General features: G+C 42.4%; 1 protein-coding gene across 1 annotated transcript; it reads right to left on the reverse strand.

The window, feature by feature from the left end:
- Positions 1–9,493: 9,493 nt before the first annotated feature.
- Positions 9,494–26,752, reverse strand: LOC309415109 (disabled homolog 2-like; the record flags this gene model as incomplete). Its single annotated transcript, XM_082012555.1, is given in 14 exon segments — positions 9,494–9,547; positions 10,216–10,307; positions 10,811–11,257; positions 11,260–11,331; positions 11,914–12,067; positions 12,887–13,519; positions 14,219–14,287; positions 14,467–14,514; positions 14,772–14,795; positions 15,039–15,119; positions 24,089–24,220; positions 24,554–24,652; positions 25,370–25,509; positions 26,662–26,752. Coding segments are annotated over 14 exon segments (2,136 nt in total).
- Positions 26,753–27,667: the final 915 nt, after the last annotated feature.

Genomic DNA, 27,667 nt, shown 5'->3' on the forward strand with positions numbered 1-27,667 from the left:
CGCCCCCCGGCTAACTCCAGTTTATGTACTGAGCATGACATTGTATGGTAGGGAATATCCCTTTGGCCAGCCTGGGTCAGCTGTCCTGGCTGTGTCCCCTCCCAGCTTCCCGTGCACCCCCAGCCTTCTTGCTAGCAGGCCAACACGAGAAGCTGGACTATCCTTGACGACTTAGCAACAACCCAAAACATCAGCACCTTATCAACATTTTTCTCATCCCAAATCCAAAACATAGCCTCATGCTAGCTTCTGTGAAGAAAACCAGCTCTACCCTGGCTGAAACCAGGACAGGAGTGGCTGAGGGAACAGGGATTGTTTAGTCTGGAGAAGAGGAGGCTGAGGGGAGACCTTATCGCTCTCTACAGTTACCTGAAAGGACGTTGTGGTGAGGTGGGTGTTGGTCTCTTCTCCCAAGTATCTAGCGATAGTACGAGAGGAAATGGCCTCACGTTGTGCCAGGGGAGGTTTACACTAGATATTAGGAAAAATTTCTTTACTGAGAGGGTGGTCAAACATTGGAACAGGCTGCCCAGGGAGGTGGTGGAGTCACCATCACTGGAAGTGTTCAAAAAATGTGTAGACGTGGCACTTGGGGATATGGTTTAGTGGGCATGGTGTTATTGGGTTGACGGTTGGACTTGATGATCTTAGAGGTCTTTTCCAACCTCTGTAATTCTGTGATTCTGTTAAGTGTAAAAACCAGGCAGGTAATTCAGTGCCATCTCCCAAATTCCCAGCCCTTTCAGCAGCCAACAACCAGTGAGTTATTGATTTACATCCTCAGAGTCCAGCACAAAATTGGTGAAAGAGAATTCTGTGTAAAATGGAATTTTCACAAGGTTGGATGTGCATCCTGTACTAAGTACCCCCAATTCCTGGTGCCAGGCACACAGCAAAGGTTTATACTTCCCTACTAGCTAAGATTTTGAGAGGTCTCTATCGTACAGAGAGAATTCTTAATTCTTTATCTCATTTCTACTGTCTGTAGATATTGGGCATATTTGTGCTTTTTGCTGTTTCCTTTTTTTAGAATCCTACCTGTTAAAACCTGTTAAAAAGAAGTAAATTCTGTTACTTCTCCCTGAGCATCCTCCAATGGTCGCTATCAGGAATAGGCTAACAGATCAGCTGTCTCTTTGCTCTGACTGTGATTAGATTCATTATGGCACTCTTAATCTGAGCCCTTTCTTCTACTTTCATACACTGACTTAGTGGCCAGCTTTCTTCCTCCAGTGCTGTTGAGGTTTACAGATTCCAAAATAACCTGCAAGGTACGTGAATTTCAAATATTGACTAAGCATGCATGTTTACGTACATCAGAACGACACTTCAGTTTAGGGAACTGATAGCAGATTTTTGAAATTATAATTCTAACCTGAAGTTGTGCTGCAGTCACACTTACCCTGTATTACATTAAGGTTTATAACTCAAAAATAGGAAAAGAAAGAAAGAAAGAAGAAAGAATTATACCACGTCTCTTAGAAACTTCTACAGAAAATGCTAAGTCCTAGAAAGTAATTATATAGAAGATTGAGACAACATGCAGAAGTTGCTTCAGGGGAACTGCCATCTGAATATTAAAAAAAAAAATTCTTTACCATGAGAACAATTAAACATTGTAATAGGTTACCCAGGGAAACAGTAGTGTCCCTTACTGGAAATATTCAAGACTGCTTGACAGGACCCCAATTAACCTAATCTAAGGCCCTGATTTCAACAGACCATCGTACCAAATCTCCAGCAGTCCCTTCCAACCTAGATTCTTCCATGATTCTACAGTTCTATGAAATTCTGGAAAATTGTAATATATTTTATGTTGGATGTAGCCCAGCTGGCCTCCAGACTCTTCAAAAACAATTCCTTCACCTGTAATTAGCTCATCTTACAAATACTTCAGCAATACTACAATTTACTGTAACTTCTCAAAGTGTTGCCTGCTTATTATGAAGCTGCTGTACAATATTCTATTAAATATTTTTCCACAAGTCAGCATGACAGTAACATCAATGGAGGCAAATGGATGAGAATCAACTTATTCCTTCCTGTATCTGCATATATGATGACTGCATATATGACCCTTCTATCCTTACTGATGTAGGACTTTAAGCCTCTGAGTAACAACATCTATTCTGGCATCTTGGGTTGAAGATTGACAGGTTGTCCTTAAAGATAGTGGGAACCCTCAGAACCTACACCTTAAAGATATATTGAGACACCTAATAGGATTTCTAAAGCTAGCTGGATATCTTATTCCTAGCAATTATCAGGTATTTAGGTACTTGTATACAGAGGGGTTAAAAGATGGAATTTTGGTCCATAGTTGGACACTGGGTGAGAAATAGATAACAGGCTGGGTGAGAGAAACCAGATGCTTTCCCACAGAGATATGACAGTTGAATAATACTAGGGGAGGACATGGAGGGAGGAATCCTTGCAACATCCTGCTATTGGCTTGAGCATGATTGATACGTGACTGCTAGATTATGGTAATATGCTGCGTGTACAAAGCCTACGAACCAATAGATGGGATGGCTATGGCGTGTGCAGCGCGCCTGACCAGTGGGTGCATATGCCATAGGCTCCCTATGTTGAGAGTCAGCAACAGAGGCGTGTTTCGGCACTCACTGGTCACGTGTGTCGAAACCCGCTCCTCTGCAAATGTATAAATACCGGGATTTCCCGAAGAGCAGTGGGCCGGTGTACGGTGAGGCCACTGTTGCCTCCGTGGGGACACCCACGTAAAGCTGGCACCTACCGACCGCTGGGCTGAGCGTGCGGCGCAAGACGACACAAGAATGTACAGATGGGCCATCTTCCTCACAGTCCTTGGGTCGGTAAGACAATTGTTTTGCAAGATACCCTTAGTGTAACGCATGCTTGTAGTTAATAAAACACTTACTGCTTTTTCCCCTTGTAGTCCGTGTATATGTGTCTACCCTTCTCGGGAATCCTCGAAACCACCCTAGAACAGTACTGTAGAATTTTACATTGAAATGCATTTCTGAACTTTTAAATTATTACCTTAAAAATGCAGCCAAAACCCCTTGTAGACTAAGAATGGACCGTGAAGAGCAGTGTCTATGAGGAAAGCCTAAAGGAGGGATCAGACTCAAGCTAATACAGATCCTAAAGATTCTCCCAGAGGTTCCTATAAGCCATTATTTTGACTGTAAAATAAAAATACCAGGCAAGAAATTTTCAATGCAAATGGAAGTCTTGGCAACAACTGTCTGCAAACCAGAGGTGATGTGGTCTTTGAGCTGACTTTCAGGTGGCACAGGGTTTTTTTATTTGTTTGGGTTTTTTGTTTGTTTTTTGTTTGGTTTTGTTTTGGGTTTTTTTACATAAAAGGTTTTTACCCAATTGAACAACATTCGCAAGAATATTTATTCTGAGTGATGTTGTAGTGGGTTGAACTTGGCTGGACACCAGGTGACCACCAAGCCACTCTGTCACTCCCCCTCCTCAGCTGGACAGGGGAGAGAAAATATAACGAAAGGCTCGTGGGTCAAAATAAGAACACTCAGCAACTACCATCACAGGCAAAACAGACTTGACTTGGGGAAATTAATTTATTAATTAATAAATTTATTACCAATCAAATCAGAGTAGGTGTGGTGAGTTGACCTTAGCTAGATGCCAGGTACTCACTAAAGCTGCTCTATCACTCCCCCTCCTCAGTTGGACAGGGGAGAGAAAAATATAACAAGAAGCTTATGGGTCGAGATAAGGACAGGGAGAGATCATTCAGCAGTTATTGTCATGGGCAAAACAGACTCAACTTGGGGAAATTAGTTTAATTTATTGACAATCAAAATCAGAGTAGGATAATGAGAAATAAGACCAAATCTTAAAACACCTTCCCCCCACCGCTCCCTTCTTCCCAGGCTCAACTTTGCTGCTGATTTCTCTACCACTTCCCCCCCCAAGCAGCACGGGGGATGGGGAATGGGGGTTGCAGTCAGTTCATCACACGTCGTTTAAGCCACTCCTTCCTTCTCAAGGGAAGGACTCACACTCTTCCCCTGCTCCAGGGTGGGGTCCCTCCCATGGGAGATAGTTCTCCACGAACTTCTCCAACATGAGTCCTTCCCACAGGCTGCAGTTCTTCACAAACTGCTCCAGCCTGGGTCATTTCCATGGGGTGCAGTCCTTCAGGAACAAACTGCTCCAGCGTGGGTCCCCCACGGGGTCACACATCCTGCCAGCAAACCTGCTCCAATGTGGGCTCCTCTCTCCAGGGGTCCACAGGTCCTGCCAGGAGCCTGCTCCAGCGTGAGCTCTCCACCGCGTCACAGCCTCCTTTAGACCATTCCACCTGCTCTGGCATGGGATCCTCCACAGGCTGCAGGTGGATATCTTCTCCCCTGTGGACCTCCGTGTGCTGCAGGGGGGCAGCCTGCCTCACCACAGTCTTCACCACGGGCTGCAGGGGAATCGTTGCTCCCGGTACTTGGAGCACCTCCTGCCCCTCCTTCTTCACTGACCTTGGTGTCTGCAGAGTTGTTTCTCTCACATATTCTCACTCTTCTTTCCCACTGCAGTTGCACAGCGTTTTTTTCCCCCCTTCTTAAATACGTTATCACAGAGGTGCTATCGCTGTTGCTGCTTGGCTCAGCTTTGGTCAGCAGCGGGTCTGTCTTGGAGCCGGCTAGCATTGACTCTATCAGATATGGGGGAAGCTTCTAGCAGCTTCTCGCAAAAGCCACCCCTGTAGCCCCCCACTACCAAAGCCTTGCTACGCAACCCCCTGGTTCCCCTCCAGGTTGGGACACACACTGCACATGGTTTGCTGCAGATCTAGCTTTAGGGTTTTGGATTTATTTGATGTTAGAAAAGAAAAAATTAAAATGAGGAGAAGCTCATTGCAAATGTGTCTCAAACCCCAACACTGCATCCACTATGCAGACTGATCTGGAAATTCAAAGGGACACACAATATTGTTTAGAAAAAACAAAGATTTTAGGAAAATTGACAGTCTTGTTCAGCTCTACATTAAACCCAGGTAGAAATGGTTGCTAAAAACCAGGAGATGTTAAGTCACACAATTTAAATAGGAGAGGAGGTGGAAGTTCAGCTACTGAAGAATCTCACTGAAGGTGGCAAGAACTTCAGAGATGAGTGTAGAAATCAAAATACCTTCTCTCATATCTGTTATTGGGGAGGTTTGAGGGATGGAAGAGTGCTCTTTGGAAAGGAAAAGCCATTTCACAATCATTACACAGAACTGCTTGCACCTTGTCTTGGATTGCACAATACACTCCGAACACCTTCAGGCCACCCAGCTTCAGTGATTTGTTGTTGATCCATACTTCAAAATACAGAGCTGTTCAGTCCATCAGTTATAAAACTAATGACTCAAGAAAAAGGCTTGGTTTGACAATTAGCATTGACAAAGAGAGAGGGCATAGCTCCCTCTCATTTGGAGATATGATAGCATCACATGAGGGCATAATTTTGCCAACTGTAGTTGCTAGCACGATCATGCAGCTGCATAGTCTCTGGTATGATGTAAAGTGAAGCAGCTGGCCCATGTTGCCTGCTATGGACTCTCTGTATTAATCATATGTTCAGTTAGTATTAATCGAACCAGAAAATATCAAACCTGTGCTGTATTTGGATCTGAACATCAAAATAATAATCATTAAAACAAAGAGAGAGAGAGAAGCAGTAATTACAGTTTTGAAAGTTCTTCAAAGTCTGTTCAGGTGTTTCAAGCAATAATAGCACCCTCAGGCCTAGATACAGGTGCAAGAGGCAACACTGGGTTGTTCAAACAGTATTCACATCTCTTCACATACTGTCACAGGTGAATTAAGAGAAGTCATCATTGTGGGGTTAACTAAAAGGGTGTACATGCAGCTGTAGCAGTTTTAGTTTTGTCTAGTCCCAGCTCAGGCTGGTACTGTTAGCTCCTGATAAGACATGGCCTAGACTCCTTGGCTCCTGAGAAGATAGGGCATAGCACAACTCTCAAGGTTTGCACAGCAAAGCTGATTACAGTTAGGCCTACTTGTTGGCGATACCTGAACCAAAGTACTGTTTGCTCAGAGTAAGTGCATCCGTCACACATACTGTAATCTAAGTCTTGAAGGAGATGGATCCCAATTTATTCTTAGAGTACCTATATCTACTCTGAGACTCACATTCTTACACCACTTTGAGAATGGTCAGTACTAAGTGAGATATAGAGCTACCTCGTCTATTTCTGATAGTGTAGTGTCCTGGTTTCAGCCAGGACAGAGTTAATTTTCTTCACAGAAGCTAGCGTGAGGCTACGTTTTGGATTTGGGATGAGAAAATGTTGATAAGGTGCTGATGTTTTGAGTTGTTGCTAAGTAGTCAAGGACAGTCCAGCTTCTCATGCTGGCCTGCTAGCAAGAAGGCTGGGGGTGCACGGGAAGCTGGGAGGGGACACAGCCAGGACAGCTGACCAAAGAGATATTCCACACCATATAACATCATGCTCAGTATATAAAGCAGGGACAAAGAAGAAGGAGAAGGGAGAGGGACATGCGGAGTGATGGTGTCTGTCTTCCCAAGAAACCATTACGCATGATCGAGCCCTGCTACCCTGGAGATGGCTGAACACATGCCTGCCCTTCTCAGCTGGACAGGGGAGAGAAAATACAACAAAATGGTCATGAGTCAAGATAAGGATAGGAAGATCACTCAGCAATTATCATCATGGGCAAAAACAGACTCCACTTGGGGAAATTAATTTATTACAATCAGAATAGGATAATGAGAACTAAAACCACATCTTAAAAAAAACCAACACCTTTACCCCACCCCTCCCTTCTTCCCAGGCTCAAATTCACTCCTGCTTTTTCTACCTCCTTCCCCCAAGTGACACAGGGAATAAGGGTTAATGGTCAGTTCATCACATATTGTCTCTGCTGCTCCCTTGCTCCTCAGGGGGAGGACTCCTCACACTCTCCCCCTGCTCCAGCATGGGGTCCCTCCCATGGGAGACAGTCTTCCACAAACTCCTCCAACATGTGTCCTTCCCACAGGCTGCAGTTCTTCACCAACTGCTCCAGCCTGGGTCCCTTCCACAGGGTGCAGTCCTTCAGGAACAGACTGCTCCAGCATGGGTCCCCCATGGGGTCACAAGTCCTGCCAGCAAACCTGCTCCAATATGGGCTCCTCTCTCCAGAGGTCTTGCCAAGAGCCTGCTCCAGTGTGGGCTTCCCATGGGGTCACAGCCTCCTTCACATACATCTACCTGCTCTGGCATGAGGTCCTCCACAGGCTGCAGGTGGATGTCTGCTCCACCGTAGACCTCCATGGGCTGCAGGGGGACAGCCTGCCTCACCATGGTCTTCACCACAGGCTGCAGGGGAAACTCTGCTCCGGCACCTGGAGCACCTCCTCCCCCTCCTCCTTCACTGACCTTGGTGTCTGCAGAAGTTTCACATACTCTCACTCCTCTCTTTGGCTGCAATTGCCACATACATGTTTTTTCCCTTCTTAAATATGTTATCCTAGAGACACTACCACTGTCACCAGTTGGCTCAGCCTTGGCCAGCAGTGGATCTGTCTTGGAGCCGGCTGGCATTGGCTCTATTGGACATAGAGGAAGTTTCTAGCAGCTTCTAGCAGAAGCCACCTCCGCAGCACCCCCCCCCCAAGTTTCTACTCTAACAGAAAAACCCGACACATCAGTCATCACCACTGGACAAGAACGTAGCTGTTACAGTCAGTTATAACCAACTGATTTAGAGATCTATTAGTAAACAGGTTCTTTAGAAAAGGCACTGTTTTGAAGAGATTGAAGACTACTTCACATTAATGGCACAGAGGTGGTACATCTGTTCACAGGGAATCAGATATTGAGTAAAGCCATGATTTTCTTTCTGCTAACATACTGGAAACATGCCACATTACACCACATGACAACTCAAACTGAGCAACATCAGGGACATTCACTGATATACACATGCAAGAAGCCTATTGCTTGTTCCATTTGTCTACTTTAAGGTGACTTAGTAAACCTAGTAGGTTTCCCTCCCTGAAAAATGCCAGACTAGCACCAAGACAACAGTTATTGTCCATGACTATCTCAGTGTTCTGCAGGAAGTGTTTCAGCTTATCTGACCCTACAGCATAGGCCTCTAGTACTCAGGACCCCAGCAGTTCTGTTACAGACCCCACAGTCAGTCCCTTTATTACACATTTATGGCAGAGTGCTACTTTTACCATTAGTTAGATGGACAAGTATTGGATTCCTCCCCCCCATACAGTTTACATCTTTGGAGCTCAGAGACCAAGTCTCATTTCCAGTCACCAATAAGGAGTAGCATCCACTTTACTGCTGTTGTGATAAACTAGGTCAGTTGCATGTTAAAGCATGGAGTTTCAGCTACTGATTCAATTACCTTATGTGAAGGCAGCATTTCTTCCCCAGGTACATTCAGTTCCTATATTTTAGGACAGTAAGTGCCACAAAAGAGGAATTATGGTGACTGTATTTACAAGACACACAACTTAGTGTTGCTAAGCTCTTCTGTGAAAGATGGCCAAGAACTAAAGTAAAATTAACATCTACCAATTTGAGTTTGCATCTTCAGCGTAAGTCCAACTTTCCATTTGCTTTGCCCTGAATTATCTTCACAGCATCTTCTTTGAGGGTTCATGTTTCAGTCCACCTGGACATGTTTTGGATTACAGACATCATGGAACAGCAGCAAGAGTGGCAGACAGCAAAATGAAACAAGTAGAAGAGTCATGTTGAGAAGAGGTCCAGTTATTCCATTTGTCCTTTTCTGGTTATGCCTAGCATGATGAAAAAGGACTTAATGTTAGGATGGCTATAAGTTATAGTTTTATTGCTTAAACTAGCTTAGTAGCTCTAAGAGGAAAACTAAAGCAATAAATAGCAACATTTGTCTTATGTTAGAAGCTAGACGATATTTCAGGGGAAGACTTAGAGATGTGGCAGAAGAATAGATTTGTCAGTTTGACAGTTCATGTTCTCTAGTCAATAGTAAAAAAGTTTGAGTTACATTAGTTTCTAGTGACAAAAGCTCTAATAGCCCTTATGCTGTTTTTACTGTAATTCAGAGTACAAACCTGCAATACTTAGGAGATTAAACTTCAGAAAGCTGTATAGGGAACTGTGTGCTAACACTCTCATAAAGAGATATCTGAAAGATTTTAGTCAGCCCCTCTGTTTTTCCAGCATGTTTACTCATTAACTTTCCTCAAGGAAGGGAAAACTAGATCTATTGTGGCCTTGAGATTTAAGTCCATGGAAGAATAACATCTTTATTTCCAAGAAAGTGAAGCCAGTTAAGGCTTAGCCAGAGTGCAGCTATATACAAGTCTGAAGACTCTAGCAGAAGTGTTCTTTTAGGGACTCTGACATACTTCAGAGGAGCATTAAAGTCAAGCCAGTGTAGTTTGTTTTAGCCAGCTCTTTGCCAAAGGTTTTCTACCTCAATACTGGAGAATAAAGTAGGTTCTCTGATTAGTAGAAGACTTACCTGATCTATGCAAATGGATTGTCAAAAGGATCACCAGAAGGTGGTTTCTGAGATTCCTTCTAAGAAAGAGATATCATAGGCTGTTAGTAGATTTCCAGGTTTTATCAGGTTTATTCTGCATGTTTGTATCAGATAGTTCCTGTTCCAAACACCTTCTGGAAAGAAAATACTGCAGAATGCCTGCTAAATACACATTAACTGTACTGCTTTAACAAAAAAGTCTCTAAATCCATGTTACCAGTTATCCTAGTCTGAGGCAAGGTATCTTTCAGAAAAGCCATGTGTGCCTAGTGAACACTCATTTGGAGCTGAGCCAGTATAGTCATGATGAGGTCTGTTTTAGCCAAATGCTAGATGTCTTAAGTCAGCATTCCAGAACTGATCTAGAGTTTCCAAGGGTTTCAAATGCTATGTCCCAAATGGAGTGATGTGGTAAAGCCACTTCCTCCCCCAGAGGGTACTGAACATGGGAGCCTCCCATTTGTTCATCTAGAAAGCTGCACAGTCCACACTGTCAACTGTGCAGAGAGGTAAGCATAGCCAAAGTAGAACGCTTCTGCAGCTACATTATTTCATAGTCTTTTGTAGAAGCTCCCAATACAGGACTGAAGAACTTCCTGGTAGGGCTTGCAGCTTGGGGAACTGTTTACAGATGCCCAGGGGGAAGGGAAGGTTGTGGTGTTTAGTTTTTGTGTGTGGTTTTTTTTTTTGGTTTTTTACTACTTACAGGTGAGGCACTGAAAAGGTCTGGTTTAGCTTGACTTTCAAACAGGCCATCAGCTGGCAGCACAGTTTGTTGGGGAACAGGCTTTGGTGGTTCTAGAGAAGAGACACACTGCTATATCACTGAACAGCTTTAACAAGTACTCAGCTCTGTATAGCAACACCAAAGCTCATCTAACTAGGTGCACAAAAGCCCACACAGAAGTTGCTTTGAGTGGCCTCAATTTTATCTCCTGCTTGTCCCTCAGTACACTTAAGCTTAGATGGGACTTCTAACACTGTACAGACCTAGTTTACCTCAGTCTAGTCAAGTACTTTAGGCACTAGGTGTCAGTGTTTGGCCACTGACATTGGTCAACTCTAACATTATTAGGGGAGAGAGTCTTTCAACCCTGTTTTAGTAACCATTAAATCAAATTTATTTCTATCAGAAAAGAATAGTGATCAGCCATCCCACTGCCTGAGCAGCTATCCAAGCAGAAAAAAAAAATCAGTCATTTTGGCAGACAGCTTGCTAGCTTCCACATCATCATGATCTGTACTATCTTGAGGAATATCTACTTTACTACTAAAATAACTGCTGAAAGATCCAGAAGCACCTGAAAGGCTGTGCTGCTCTCCTCTCCTTGCTGGTACTGCAGGTGGCTTTGTCAGCTGGAAGTCTTTGAACATTTCCTTGACATCCTTCATATCTCTATCCCCAAGTGGATCCAGAGCAATAAAAGCATCACTCCCTCTCTTAGATAGCTCCTTCTGAGGTGCAGCTCTAGGTGGTGGCTGAGGTGGGCTAGTTGACAACATGGAGAGTAGTACAGATGAGGTCTGAGCAGGTAGTGTTGAAGATGAGAATAAACTACTCTGGAAGGGATTTACAGCACTGGATGGCTGTGCCCATGAAGTAGGTGGAACTTGTGCTGGCTGTGCACAGGGACTAGAGGTCTGAGAGGCTGCTGGACCAAAAGATGCAGGCTGGCTCCAGCTTGGCACTGCTTGAGTACCAAAGGCAAGTGGTTGAGTAAATCCTGTAGGCTGAGCAGCAAAAACACAGGAAAGACTGATGCAGCCTGAGTGAAGGCAGGTGTTTGTACACTCCATGGTGATGGAATTACTGGGAAGCCACCTGGGGGGGAGATTGTTGTTACACAGCACTTCAGTGATCTGAAGACCTCGAGTATATCAATTCCACCAAGGGTACCAGCAAAACATTTTTCATGTGCTGTTTGCAAAAGACTGTTGATTTACACATAATTTTAAGTCATTGGAGGGGGGAGAAGAGAGTTAACTTTTTTTACTTAGCTCCATTTTGGTCCTGGAAGAACAAAATTGAGGTTGATAGAACAGGAGTAGGAAGATAATCTCAGCACAAAAGTGGTAAATACTTACATTTATTATATAGTTACTTCTGTGTAAATGATTACTAAGACTCTACAGCAGTGCTACCCTGGCCTCCCAAGTTGTGCTTGGCACACTTGCACCTTGTATATGTGAAGCAGCAAGCTGCTGTCAAAGTTTAAGCAAAACACCCTGTTCCAGTTAAGGATGCAAGTTTAGTGCTCTATTCACAGAATTTAATAGTTTAGAGCAGACAGCATGTGGATTAAAGGGCAGGGCACTGCATGTGAAGTAAAGGACAACTAGAACACCTGTGTTTGTGTTAACAGATATCTTGGACTGGAACAAGATCTTCACTTTATGAACTAACCTAGACCAGCCAATGGAGGTGCTGTGGTAGGACTTGTTTTGAAGAGGTCCAGTGGATTAGTTGGCACGGGTCCTGTCTGTACCACTGAGGTCAAGCTGAGGCTCTCTGTAGTTGGCACAAACAAGTCTGAACTAAGCAAGTCATTTGATGCAGTCTAGAAAGATAAAAGCTGTTGTGAGATAGCATGGCAGAACACATGCTAGCTTGATCAAGACCCACCAGTTCAGAGCAACAAGATTTTGTTTCAGCTACAGCAGAGCAGGGAACTTTGAAGCTTATACTTCCTCTTGAAAGGATGCAAGCATCACCATTTTGTTCACACCTACTGACATGCATGGCATTAAGTAGGTATAATATACAATAGTTACAAGTCAACAGCAGACAAATAAGACTTGGAGTGACTGAATTATTTTTTAGTATAATGAGCTTCCCCCCCAACATTCCTGCTCAGTCTACAGTGACCCCTGCAGTTGTGGCAGGGTCAGCAACTGAGTTTTGCATCATTTCAGTGCAAGACAAATGCAGCTGACCCAGAGACACCCTGTGTTTAATCAGGCAAGTGATTGAGATTGCCTTCAGTAGGCAGGTACTGCAAAACTGCATAAGTTTCTGTAAGCTAGTACTAGTACCTCATTGTTATGAAACCACAGGCTGATGGGCATACAACTAACAGGTTCTGACATTATATCAAGTGACAATATACATAGCAGTATACTTACCAGACCTTTACAGAAGTATGACAGCGTTAAGGAAGAAAGTAAATAATTTAGTGATCATAGCTAGTATGAAGCATTCATGAATGTTAGAAAGTACCACAGCTGCAGACAGATTGGAGTAAGCATGGCAGGTGAAAGTAGATGTGCTGTAAAGCTGTTTAGCCAGTTACATAGTATGAAGAAAGAAAAGCTTCCTTCAGCCAGCTTCTTAAAGTAACAGCATGCATATCACCATTAATTACTTCAACATTGTTCACCTTGACAGACCTCCTTCCTCTTCCTAGCTTGGTACATTGTGGTGGTGGGCTAATTGTTATAGACTCATGTGACATGGGATGGATATTGCTTTCAGAATCCAGCTTTACTCCATTCCACAGAGATACTCCTTTGGAAGGACCTTCCACAAACAGGTTTGACAGGGCTTTAAGAAAGTCATTCTGTTCTCTCTCTGGTACCCCATTTGGAGTTCTTGCTGCAGGCAACTTACTCTCAAATGGCCACTGGTTTGTTAGTGCTTCTTGTTTGCCAGTTCTATTAGAAATCTGGTCAAACTGTTTACCAAAGTAGTCAATATCATCATTTGAAGCACCATTACCCACCAGTGTCAAGGTACTCAGACTTTCCTTCTGATCAGTAGATTTTAGAGACTCAAATAAAGGCAGTGCAGGTTGGCCTGGCTGTGCAAAAGGATCATCACTGAAAGGGTCTGGATTAGGTGTGGGAAAGAAGCTGAGATTGGTAGAGAAAGAACTTGCAGGCAAGAAGGGTGGCTGTGGCTTTGGTTGTGGAAGAGAGATTGTGATGCCATTCAAGAAGAGATCCTCTTGTAAAAGAGTCTGTTTGGTCACAATTTCAGAGTTTAGATCCACTAGCAGAATCTCTTTAGTTTCCTATTTGTTCAGAAAGAAAAAATAAAGTTAGCTTTGTGTACTATGCAGCAAGTAATACATAAGCACAAGGAAAATAGCTGCAAAAGGAGAGATCCTAGTATCCAACACCTCATACTAATAAGTATTCAACGTCACAGTGAAGTTACACTAAAGCTTCATCTTATAAGCCATTAAGGCAAGCACCACAAGCTGTGGTCAAGTCACAGCTACTTAGCATCAGAAGCTCAATGTTAAAAGCACCTGTTTTAAGATCCCTTAGTTAAATATCAATGCTTGTTCTACAGCCTAGATACTGTAGAGTCATTAAGCACTAATTGTACCTCAGCTTTCACTTAGTCAAGAAGCCCTGGTTGAATTCTAGTCCTTTGTTTTGACAAATTCTGAAGTCATACTGCTTTAGCATGCCTTCAAGGTGCAGTCTCAGCTTTGGAGTAAGATTAGAGAGCTCTTTGCAGGTAGAAGAGGTGAACATGCCATCTCTCCACCAAGCTGGCAGAAGGGTAAGACTTGGTCACTAGCTGGACTGACACCTATTGCAGCATCAATTGGATCATGGCTGATGGTGCCTTATAGTGCTAGAATAAAGCAGTAAAATTTTTGGGGTCACACTGAGCTATGACAAGCTAAATGCATACTTTTGTGGAGTTAAGCCACATCTTGAGCTAGGGCCACCCATCTAGAATGGCCAGGAGTCCACTCTGAGGGACTGAAAGTATTTGCTTGTCCATAAAATGACATATCCCCAAACAAGTCCATCTGGTCAACTCCCTTGAAGCCAGAAATATTAGAAGAATCAGTATCTGTTACAGTTCTTGCAAGAGCAAGAATCAAGCATTATGCAGATCTATTGCAAACACTTCTAAATACTGCGTTTCCCACACAATGTGGAGACAGTCAGTTATGGATTCCTTAATGGCACCAGTATAAAGCTCTGAAATTTAACCTACCAGTTTCAGTTTGTCAGCTTGATCAGCAGGTAGTGCTTCACTACCATTCTGTAATAGATAACAGTGTCAATGATAATTGGAATATCAAAACTTGCCTTAAGCAAGTGACTTGCAGGCTTGAAAAAAGTAATAGAAAAAGGAAGTCTGAGGGAGATCACTACTTATTAGTTCTGGAGACCCCTTTTACTCCCATTTCCAATGCAATTGGGCATCTAACGTTGCCTCCATAATGCTAGCAGAAAGTCAAAGCTAGTTGTATCACAGCAGCATACCTAATCAAGTGAGGCCGAGTTGGAGTGACTTACCTCAGTCTTACTTGCTTCTTCACTCTAAATAAGAGAAGGCTCTTAGTACCTAGATATCACACAAAATACCCAAAGCCTCTTGATTTGGAATGCTTACCAAATCTAGGAGGTAATCACACTGCTGGTACAACCACCAACCAATAGCCTCAAGTGATCTTAGCTCTAGAAAGACCTGTGTCAAGTCTCACAAGAGCCCAAAAACTAAGCCAAAGCTTAAACAAGCTTTGTTTCTATGCAGATTAATGCAGTTTCTGTAGTTTTACTTGCCTTTTTCTTGTCTTCCTCTTCCTTCTTCATATTATATATTAGCTGGAAAAGGTCCTTAAGATCAACAACTAGAGGCTCAGCCTGAAAAAGAATGTAGATTTTGGGCCATGTACTACTTCACAGCTTGCTTCAGTAGAAGTCCATGGAGCAACAAGCCAAACTTTCCTAAATGGTGCAACACTAAGGTTGAGATCACAGGAAAAGCAAGAGTTTAAGTGATCATCTAGTCTCTACATAACAGAGCTTATGCAGAATCCAAGGGTAATGGGGCACAGCCAGCTTAGAACTGTTAACTTCCCAGGGAAAGTGACTGTACTTGTGCTAAGCCTGCCTTTTTTTTTTGGCTAAAAGCCTGTAGCGTAACATTTAATAAGTACATAGCAAGTCCTAATCATATTTCCTCAAAAGTGCAAAGGGTATCCAAACCCTCTGGTAGTCTCATGAGAAAAAGCAATCTGAATCCTTCTATTTTCTACCAACTCCAACACTGAACCTGGAGAAAGCTTCTATAGCCGGTACTACATTTATTTTAAACGTTATGCAAGTGTTAAATCAGTGATGCAAGCATAAGGTAATCTTATCATCACCTCAAATGTGTGGAACAGACACCAGCTTTAAGTCATATCTGTATCAGGATAGAAGCTTAGAGTTTTAGAAAGGCACTGCATTCCCTGCACACCCATTAACAACAGTATTTTGAGTAGTTGCTGAGATAGTGGCAGGTTCAGCTACTGATTTTGATCTTTTGCTTGAGGGACAGTACAGCTGCAGTCTAGAGCTGAAGTCCTTACTTCTCAGCTAGACAAGTCTGTGTTAAACTAGCAGCAAGTCAAGAGCTTTCTACAGTTCAGCAAGCAGCACCCCACAGTGAAAAGATCAGAGAGCAGACTCTACTCCAGAGCACACACAGAAGGCTTCTGTACTTTATCTACAATTACAGTGAAGCCAGTACAACATAGGACTCTGATAAACTAATATAACAGGCTTAGAGGGTGTTACAGCTATTACTGAAGTAATAACATGCTCCAACAAGGAACTCTTCAGTCTCACCTGCAGCAAAGCTGTAACAGTTCTCCAGGAGGGCAGGCAGGGATGTGTATGAGGAAATTACTAGCTTTGAAGCCTTGGCTCTTCAAGTCATTTTAATGACTATAAGACATTATGACAAGCTAATAAATGATAAAGATTCAGCAAGCTCATGTCATTTAGGAAGCTGCATAATACTCAGCACTAATTCCAAGTACTGTTTCTAATACTGCTTATGCACAGCTTCTCTTCATAGAGACAGACCCTGCACATGGGTTTCCCCCCCCCATACAGAAGTCCTGTAATAAAGATCAGAATCCCTCCCAGAAGTAACTCTAGGAGAGCCAGACCTGCCATTGAGGTCTGGTTGCACAGAAACTCTATTGCACAAGACAAAGCATCATGAGAACTAGACTAGTGCAGTTCTAACATCTTTCCTGCCAATTCTGAGGGAAGCTCTGGATATCTGACTCAAGAATTAGCATTCTCACTGACAGCAACAGACCACTGTGAAATATGTTCATCTGATTCGTGTGAAGTGTAACCTTTTGTCCTACATACCCTTGTATGACCGCAAGCCTAAGTATAGCAGAGTGGTGAATGTATATGTTTGCTAGGTGGCTTTTGCAAGAGGCAGAAACTATTCTGGTATATCAGCTCAAACCAGTTTGACCACTGACCGTTGGGGTCATCCTGGGGGCATGCTGAGGAAGATTCGAGAAGACCCTAGAAGGAGAAGAGGGCATGCGCTGAAGAAGACACGCCTATTCATGAATATGTATTAACAGACAGGATATAAACCAAGAAAAGGAACTGTACGGCATGCGTCTTGGTGGAGCGGAGACTCCCGGCACACCCAGCGCTGTTTGCTTGCCTCTATTCGCTTAATAAATTGTAAATTTGAATTGGAATCCTGTTTGGGACGAAATCATTTATCTCAATTGGGGGCTTGTCCGGGATGGTCTTGGTTCCTGAATTCTGACTTGATCTAGGAGGGGCGCCCCACCTTTTGGTGGCTCCTGATTGGGTCGAGTCAGGACTAACGCCATCCTGAACCTGAAGAGGGGCAAGCAAAGAATTTGTTTTTTTTTTTATGAGCTCCCTTGCCAACTGCAGCAGTTTATTTTGCCCGTAATTCTGCACACGAAGATCTGAACGAAGACGACGGGGTCGTAAGTATTTAAGGTGTATACCGTTCGGTTGGGTGGGATTCAGTTGCCTGTGTGTGTAAGAGTGTGACTGAGACGGAACCTAGTTCCGAAGCGATTGTGGAGGTCTTCTAACCGCGGTTCCAATCTCCCGCGAGGGACTTGGCCGGTGAAGGACCGAAGCGATTCCTATGGGATTCGTGGGTGGGTGATAGGTCCTAAACCTCCTGCAAGACACTTACTGGTAGCCAAGGGCTGTAGGAATTGCCACAGTAAAAATTCCTAGATGGGTCAGATGAAATCGAGAACCCAGGACCAGAAGAAAGGGAGCGAATTACTAAAAGTACCTCTGGAGAGTCCACTAGGAATAATGATGAAAAATTGGAATGATAGGGGCCCCAGAAAAGGAAAAAGTAAATTAAAACTAGTTCAATATTGTATGGTAGAATGGCCAAAAAAACCTTTGAGACCACATGTCTTTTGGCCTGTGTTTGGATCTTTTGAAGACTGGGTCTGCCAGGCTTTAAATATATATGTTAATTCAAAGGAACCTTTTAGTCAAGAGGAAAGTGATTATGCCTCACTATTTACATTAAAAACAGATAAAAAGTTTGAGGAAGAGGAGAAAAGTGAAAAGGAAAAAGAAAAAGATGATAAATGGGAGCCACTGGATAACCTACCGCCTCCATATCCTAATAATCTGTCTTCGGCAGCGGCTCCCCCTCCGGTGGCCGTAGTACCTCTACCAGTACCACCATTGCCCCTATCTCCACCACCAACAGCACCGGAATTAGATCGACCTCTGGCTGCATGTACGAGAAGTAGGACTGCTGTATCTGAGGGAGCTTCTCTATATCCCTTACGAGAAGTACCCCTCGGAGGCAATCAGGGGGGCATCGGGTTTGTGGCAGTCCCATTAAATACCACAGATGTAAGAAATTTCAAGAAAGAAATGGGGACCCTATTAGATGATCCTCTCGGAGTAGCTGAAAAACTGGACCCATTCCTAGGCCCCAATACTTATACCTGGGAAGAAATACAGTCCATTTTAGCGATCTTATTTACTGTTGAGGAAAGGGGAATGATTAGACAAGCTGGAATGAGAATTTGGGAAAGACAGAATCAGGCAGGACCCCCGGGAGATCAGAAATGGCCAAATGTGGATCCCCACTGGGATCATCAACAACCCCAAGGAAGACAAAATATGAGGGATTTGAGAACGTTAATCATACAGGGAATAAGGGAAGCGGTTCCCCGAGGGCAAAACCTTACTAAAACATTTAATGAACAACAAGGGAAAGACGAATCTCCAACAGAATGGTTGGAGAGGTTGAGGAAAAACCTACAAATGTATTCTGGAATTGATCCGAATACAGTGGCTGGGACCGCACTCCTTAAAACACAATTTGTAGCTAAATCCTGGGGGGATATAAGAAGGAAATTAGAAAAATCGGAAGATTGGCAAGAAAGAGGATTAGGGGAGTTACTTAGAGAAGCCCAGAAAGTCTATGTTAGGAGGGACGAAGAAAAACAAAAAGCAAAAGTAAAAATTTTTGTAGCAACAGTAAGAGAAAGTCAGAAAAATAAGACTCCGTCTGGAGAGAAAAGGGAAAAAAGAATAGAGCAGACACCCCGGGGACAGCCTTATCAAGAAACATTTACAATTCCCGTCTGTTACTACTGTAACAAGAGGGGACATGTTCAGAAGAACTACCGTAAGCGGGAACAAGATGAGAAAATGTTCAAAGAAGATTAGGGGTGTCAGGGGCTCTATCTTCTGGGGACTTCAACATCAACAGAGCCCTTGATAAAATTATTAATTAGTCCCCATAAAGAGGAAGTTTTATTTTTAGTGGATACAGGGGCCGAAAAATCAACCATTCAAAAACTTCCAAAAGGAATAGACAATTTATTAGGAAGGGATTTGATTTTGAAGTTAAACTTGAGCATTCAGAGTCAAGGGGACAAATTGCAGATTAAATTATACACTTTAACACAAGAGGATGAAGAAGCTATTAACCCCTCAGTGTGGTATAAGGAAGGGGAAACTGGAAAGATAAAAATGGACCCCATAAGGGTTCAAATAATAGATCCGCACCGCCCAATTAGAATCAAGCAATACCCTATACCTATGGAGGGTCGAAAAGGATTAAAACCTGTAGTTGACAGACTTTTGGAAAAAGGAACCCTAGAACCATGTATGTCACCTCATAACACGCCCATTCTTCCCGTAAAGAAACCGGACGGGTCATACAGGATGGTGCAGGACTTAAGAGCTGTAAATCAGCGAACAATCACTAAATTCCCTGTGGTGGCAAATCCTTATACTCTATTGAGTCATATATTTCCCAAACATACTTGGTATAGTGTAATAGATTTGAAAGATGCTTTTTGGGCCTGTCCTCTGGATGAGGGATCCAGAGATTATTTTGCCTTTGAGTGGGAGGACCCCGAAACAGGACGAAAACAACAATTAAGATGGACTGTGTTACCACAAGGGTTTACGGAGTCACCAAATCTATTTGGACAAACTTTAGAGAAAATTCTACAAGATTTCACAATACCTAAGGAGGTAAAATTATTGCAATATGTGGACGATTTATTAGTAGCAGGAGAAACTGAAGAGGGGACCCAAAAAGCCACCATTAAATTGTTAAATTTTCTAGGGGAAAAGGGATTAAAGGTGTCCCGATCAAAGCTACAGTTTGTAGAACAAGAAGTAAAATACTTAGGACATTGGCTGAGTAAGGGAAGGGAGAAGTTAGATCCTGATAGGGTATCTGGGATTCTATCCTTAAGATCCCTACAAACTAAAACGGAAATTAGGCAAATATTGGGATTATTAGGATATTGTAGACCATGGCTTGAAAGTTATAGTGAAAAGGTAAAATTCCTATATCATTTAACACAGTGGGTAGAAGCTTACCCTGTAGCACGAGCTACGGCACAGATGGTGGTAAAAATTTTATTGGAACATTTGATACCTAGATATGGGATAATCCAGTACATTGATTCTGACCAGGGCACACATTTTAACTAAACCACACAGTGAGACTGGATTATCACCATATGAAATGTTATGCCTTATTTTCAAGGAATGCCTCTGGGGAACAATGTAATTGAGGATCATAGTATCCAACAATATATAATTACCATTGGAAAAAGATTAAAATAATTAAGAGAGATTGGGATGGTGGCCCAAGCACCACCTTTAGGATTTGCAATTCATCAGTTAGAACCAGGAGATAAAATTCTAATAAAAACATGGAAAGAAGGAAACCTATCTCCCCTCTGGGAAGGACCTTTTACATGTGTCACGCGTGAGAGGTCCAGTGAAGGAGTGGAGGGTCACATCTGAACCCAGAGAAACTAAGCTAACCATCAGACGAACTTGAAGAGGCCTGAATCAAAGAGTATAAGCTAAGTTGCTGTGGGAATTTTATTGTGACTACTCCTGTAGAACTGGTGAACAGGGAGACTCCTGAGTGGATATCCATTAGGGAAAACAATTAATAACAGGGATCAGTTTTGCAAATATACTAGTGTATGGGAGGATCAGCAAAGAATAATATTTTTTTTAAAACTCAAAAAAGGAGCTGGAACTAGAATTTGTCCTTTGTGTGGAAGGTGTTGTTTATTTGTAAGAGCGAAATGTTCTCAGTGCAATAAGTATATTATCTCTCCAAGCGGAGGACAAGAACATAGTTTAAGAAATAATATAGACTTTAGGTGCATCCACTGTGGAACATCCACGCCCTTAGAAGAATTACCGTGGGTTAGATTTTATTGTTATCAGTTTAATCAAGTAGTTTTTCTTTTTCTCTCAATTAATTTGGGTACTAAGAAAGCACCCCCTTAAAGGAAGGAAGAGGGCAAGACCGGAGGGGAACTGGTGTTGCGGCTTAAAAAGGGTCTGCCAAGGGCTGCAACCCCTTCGGGCTGTGACCGCCGATCACTATGGCCCTGACCGGACCTCTTCTAGTTCTATGTGGGGTGAGTTCCTTGACTCTGACTACGGCAAATAACTGTAGTCAATGTGTAGTAACCACTAGAAGGGGACGGATAAGTTCCCAGACCTTGGTGTATCATACTGTCTATGGCTGTAAAGGCCAGAAAATAGTGTGAAATATGTTCATCTGATTCGTGTGATGAAGTGTAATCTTCTGTACTTTCATGGATTTCTCCTGCACCATAAAAAGGGGTATTTTACAGGAGAAAGTTAAACTACTTTGCTGGTATATCAGCTCAAACCAGTTTGACCACTGACCGCATAGTATTGTGTAAAGAAAGTGCATGCATAAGGTTTGGGGTCATCCTGGGGGCACACCGAGGAAGATTCGAGAAGACTCTAGAAGGAGAAGAGGGCATGCACCAAAGAAGACACGCCTATTCATTAATATGTATTAACGGACAGGATATAAACCAGGAACAGGAACTGTACCGCGTGCGTCTTGGTGGAGCGGAGACTCTCGGCACACCCAGCGCTGTTTGCTTGCCTCTATTCGCTTAATAAATTGTAAATTTGAATTGGAATCCTGTTTGGGACTAAATCATTTATAACAATAGGAACCTGCATTTATAACCAAACCCAGTACGCTCTATGCAAGTGATAAATATTTGTGTCCTAAAACCTCGCCCCCCCATTGTTATGTTCCATATAGTAATTGTGGAACAGAGAAGGTAACAGGACTGTATGCTATGATCCAAAAGAGCTCCCTTACCAATATTGGGTAGAGATGAAGACAGAAGTAGGAAGATTAATTGGAACAAGTAAGGTTGTAACCAATTTGAACAACATCCAGCTGGGGTTTACCCCAGAAGTGTGTAGGAACTAACTTAGAGGCAAAAATTGAAAAACTGAGGACCTTTTCTAATTGTACAGCCCGTACCTGTAATCCGATAAATGTAACTCTTATAAACTTAGAAAAGTGGAAACGGGAAAAAGTAACCAAAATGGGACTTATGATACATGGACCTGGAGAAGACCCAGGTATAGTTATTAGTATTGAAATAAAAGAAAGAACAAAAGAATCGGTACAGCATAGACTGTTATTTAATTCATTTTATCATGAAATAGAAACAGGAGTGAAACATGAAATTCCCACAGTTGCTAAAAATCTATTTGTAAATCTTGCTGAAAACATTGCTAAGTCATTGAATATAACTAATTGTTATGTTTGTGGTGGAACAAATCAAGGTGAACGATGGCCATGGGAAGCTATGGAGAGAAATGTAAGTAATCCCCAAGTTTGGAAAACAATGGGAAAGGGTAATAGGAAATAACAATGGGTACTCCAAACGAGTATAATTGGAAGGAGTTGTTGGCAAAATACCAAATGGTTGGCCAACTCCTGAAGGACATTATTGGATTTGTGGCAAACTAGCATATGCATATTTGCCAAAGAATTGGACAGGATCTTGTGTATTAGGAACTATAAGACCTAGTTTTTTCCTGTTACCCATAAATTGGGGAGAACGACTAGGAGTCCAGGTGTACATTGGAAAAATAACGAATGGCCTCCTGAGAGAATCATTGCCTATTATGATCCAGCTACATGGGCAGAAGACAGATCCTGGGGCTACAGAACCCCAATATATATGCTTAATAGAATAATTAGGCTACAAGCTGTAGTAGAAATAGTTGTAAATAAAACCGGAGATGCACTCGGATTAATTGCAAAACAAAATACCAAGATGAGAACTGCTTTATATCAAAATTGCTTAGCTTTGGATTATTTGCTAGCACAAGGAGGAGTATGTAGAAAATTTAATCTTAGTAACTGTTGTTTAGAAATTGATGTCAAAGGAAAAGTTGTAAATGAGCTTGTAAAAGAAATGAAGAAAATTGCACATGTCCCAGTAGTTGTATTGGGGATATGTGGGGGATTGTTAATAATTGCATGTTTGATACCTTGTTTTACTAGATTAATCCACTCGGTTATACAAGGAATGCAGATATCTACAGTATCTATTGATCCTGAACTAGGGAAAGAGAAAACTCATTCCCTTATGATAATAAAAACAAAAGATGATCCAAATTTACTGCCAATTCGGCAAGTGTTGACTTGATTGGAAATGAAAACACGAATCAATACTATAAAGAAGAAGATGGGGGATTGTGAAATATGTTCATCTGATTCGTGTGATGAAGTGTAACCTTTTGTCCTACATACCCTTGTATGACCGCAAGTCTAAGTCTAGCAGAGTGGTTAATGTATATAGTTCCTGCCTCTTGCGAAAGCCACCTAGGGAACATTCTGGTATATCAGCTCAAACCAGTTTGACCACTGACCGTTGGGGTCATCCTGGGGGCACGCTGAGGAAGGTTCGAGAAGACCCTAGAAGGAGAAGAGGGCATGCGCTGAAGAAGACACGCCTATTCATGAATATGTATTAGCAGACAGGATATAAACCAAGAACAGGAACTGTACCGCATGCGTCTTGGTGGAGCGGAGACTCCCGGTGCACCCAGTGCTGTTTGCTTGCCTCTATTCGCTTAATAAATTGTAAACTTAAATCGGAATCCTGTTTGGGACTCAATCATTTATCTCACCACTGTACAGGAAAGCCCATGATAATGGCTCTATTCATCTCACTAGTGACTTCCATGGTGTATGGACATGTTAAGCAACATTAGTCATAGTAAGCAAGGCTACTTGAATGTTTTTATTCTGGACTACAGGGAAGCTGAACAAGATAAAATTGTGATACAGTCAATTCCTACTACCCTTCTCTAGGAGAACCACCAATCCACCTGTGCTGATGCTCCCCTACACCTCATAGGGCTACTAGCAACACACTATACCCTTATCACACATTAAGTGTTTACACAATAGCATTACTCACGGAAAGTGAAAAAGGGCCTCTGATCCATACCTGTTGTGCTGTTTTTATTGCAAAAAATTGGTGCTGGCCTTTTCCTCCACAAATATAGCCAAAGGCACGATTGTCTGTTACATCCCGAGCAATAAAGGAAACATTGTTTACTGGATGCTCATGCTCTATGACCTAGAATGGGGAGGGGGAAATAGTTTAAATTGCAGGAGACAGAATTCTAACTATAGAGAAGAACAGCTATTAAGAATGTTAGAAGGCTCCAATTCAAGACTCAGATTTCCCAGGCTTTGACTAACCACAATAGGATGTAGCTATCTTTCTGGCAGGAGGCTTCAGCTTTACAACCCATTCCACAAGCCAATTCTTATATGCAGAAGGGGAGCATGATGCTATTAATGAATCTAGTTCAGATTGGCCTAACTGCCAAGGGCTTCACTTACTTAAAAAACACACAACACAAAAAACCCCCCAAAAAACACATTAAAAGAATGAGTCATATCTTACCCCAGTTTTCTCATCTATTATCTTGATACCAGAGAGGGAGATGTTCACCCAGACCTTCTGTTTGTGTTGGCCTTGGGAACGGGCTGCCACTGCCATTCCCTGAAGAGGATTAAAAATCAAAGTATTGATGAGACTGCTGTTAGATTGAGGTTTAACTTGTTTCCTTACATTTCTCATGACTGTGACTGTACTAGTGCTAATCTAGTTACTCCCATGCAATTGTACAATTAGATTCTTCTTATAACATATGCTTGACTAGATTAGAAGTGATACCTCAGAACTAGATTGTTTCCTCTGTAAATGCTTAGGAACTTTAAAGCTTCCTATCTTAGTTCACAAGCCTGCTGCAGTAGCAGCATCCTTACTAGCTTTCATGGCCTGACTGAAGTTTGTGAAGGTTCTGCTCTCCAGAAGTAGTCTTTGTTGCTGCAGGGTCTCATTCTTTGGCTTATCTATCTCTTGGTGTCACTATTGCCATAAGGATGCCAACTTATGGTTTGAGTTCTCATGTTAAAATGCACAAAGTTCCCCCCTTCCCCACCCAAAACCCAAGCTCACTATTTGAGATCAAGTTCATGCTATTAGCATCCATACTGAATGCCAAAAAGAGACCCAAAGAAGTATTCCCAAGCCATTAGAGAAACACTGCCCTTTGAGTAAGGGGTTACAGATTTAGAAGCAACATCCATCTAGGATGGTGCTGTTATCACTATATTACCATTAAGCTGTATTTTAAGTTATGCCAAAGTTACAACTTGATCAGCTTTCTGAAGGCTACCCAGATGATGTTCCTTACATGCCAGCTCAAGCTTTTACCTTCAGCTTCATCATTGAATCCTGACTCATTCTGTCACCTCTTGCCTCTGGGACATCATCAATGCCAATGATTTTAGCTTTGTATCTTACACCATCACCTTTGAATCTAGCCAAGAGAGATTCATCTGTCTTTTCTGGCCCTGGAGACAGAGAAAGGTTTGTGGTTGGTTTGATTTTTTTTTTGTTTTTTAAAAAGAGAAATGTCTGTTACAGCTTTGAGAGCTTTTTTTATATCTATAAAATACATCATATTAGTACATATTAAAGCTCTCCCTTGAGTATAACTGAACAACCTTAGTCCTTCCAGTAGTGCATGCACTGCAAGATAGTTACTTCTTTAAGGTTACAGGGTTCTTACAGAATCTGACCTCAGTTCAAAGAGTAGAACCTAGTGCTTAATATTTGGGGACTTCAAGAACAATCATTTGCCACATAAAAGACTAAAATATTTATAGGCAACAGCCAAGTAGATATAAGTGCTAAGCAACACCACCAAGCAAAATGGTACTTCCCATGGCCATATAGTATGTTCAATAAGCCTTTCAGATGTTAGCCTCTAGTTTTGGCATAGTCAGATCTCTTCTCAGCATGCAAGAATCACCTAGTCCCTGTGCTAGAACTTTTTATCAGCACCATCATTTCTACAAGTCCTGGTACCCCATCCCTGTAATCACTTGGTATTTTAGCTATATTTACTATTTCCACTGTTCCTACTACTTCTCAGAACTGCTTGGTTTTCTTTGCATGCTCATACTCAGAGTGTGTGCCTAGGTATGTACCTCTGTTTAGGTCATGTAAACGTAGATTTTTTTTTTTAATAGATTTAGCTAACTTATCTGATCTACAATAGTTCTCATTTCATGAGTTTTCTAGCTTCTCTGGACTAGAATTTGTATCCGAGTCCAGCATGTCACTCCCTCTCTAGGAGGGAAAAGAGGAAATAAGTTCAGGTTCAGACTGACAGCTACCAGGATGGTCCTAAGCCTGGTCACCTCCTCAGTAGGCTTTCACTTCTCCAGGCTTTTAGTGACTTGTTAAATGACTCATTTGAGCCTGACAAGTAGAACTGAGAGCTTCAGAACTTAAAGCTAGAAAAAAAACCTTTCAAGCTAAAGCCCATCTTCTGGTTAGATATTTTTTTTTTTTATTAGTTTGTTTACTCACTCTTCCAGTCAGCTTGAAGCCTCAGAATTATTTCAGCTATGGTGCGAGAGTGATCTTAGTTTTAGACGAGTGCAAAAAAATTTAGGAGACTGACTAGAGGAAGTGTTCAAGAGGTAAGTATTCCTTACCTTTCTTTCTTTCCTTCTTTGAAGGCTGTGCTCTCATTGGAGCCTGTTGCTCAGGCTGGATGTTGATAGTAGTTTCAGCTTCAGTAGACATGATGAGATTGTGGCCAGCTATGCTTGCTGTAGTTTTTAAAAAATCCAAGTAACAATCAGTAGGCAGGCATAATATTCCATCTTGAAGAATAAATGTTCTGATTAGACCTGTTAGTCCATTTTTTTTTCTGCTGAACACTGAAGCCCACTAATGCCCGAAGACATGCTCTCTAGGAGCTGAGCTTTAGGACACTCTGCCCAGCTCCATGCTGGAAAAGAAGAAACAGCAACCTCAAGGCACTGAGTCCTGCCTGTCAGTGATCCTGCTTCCCCAGTTTAGTTGGCAGAGCTACATCCAGCTCTGGTGTTGTACAGCCCTAGTAAGTATCTGACTCTGAAGTAAAGTTAAAGGGCAATAACAAATAACCTAGGAAAGAGCAAATAAACAAGCAAGACCTCACTTTGGCAACTGTAAAGGGGTAGAACTCCAGATGGACAGTTTGCATCTTCACACTCTAGTCATCCCTCCATTGTTACTATCTACCTCCATCCCATGGAGGACAGACCACTTATTTGCATAGACCCAGCCAGCCACAAAACTCCAAGGTAGGGGAAAATAATGTGGTAGGTTGACCTTGACTAGACACCAGGTGCCTACCAAGCTGCTCTATCACTCCCCCTCCTCAGCTGGGGGGGGGGGGTGTGGTGTGGATAATGAAAGGCTCATGAGTCAAGATAAGGACAGGGAGATCACTCACCAATTACCATCACATGTAAAACAGATTGAACTCAGGGTAATTAGTGAAATTTGTTACTAGAGTAGGGTAATAAGAACTAAAACCAAATGTTAAAACACCTTCCCCCCACCCCTCCCTTCTTCCCAGGCTCAACTTCACTCCCAATTTCTCTACTTCCTCTCCCTGAGTGGTGCAGGGGGACAGGGAATAGGATACTGTGGAGAAGCTCAGACCTGTAA

This window comes from Phaethon aethereus, assembly GCF_964289735.1.
Source record: "Phaethon aethereus genome assembly, chromosome: W".
In the NCBI taxonomy this organism is placed as follows: Eukaryota; Metazoa; Chordata; class Aves; order Phaethontiformes; family Phaethontidae; genus Phaethon; species Phaethon aethereus.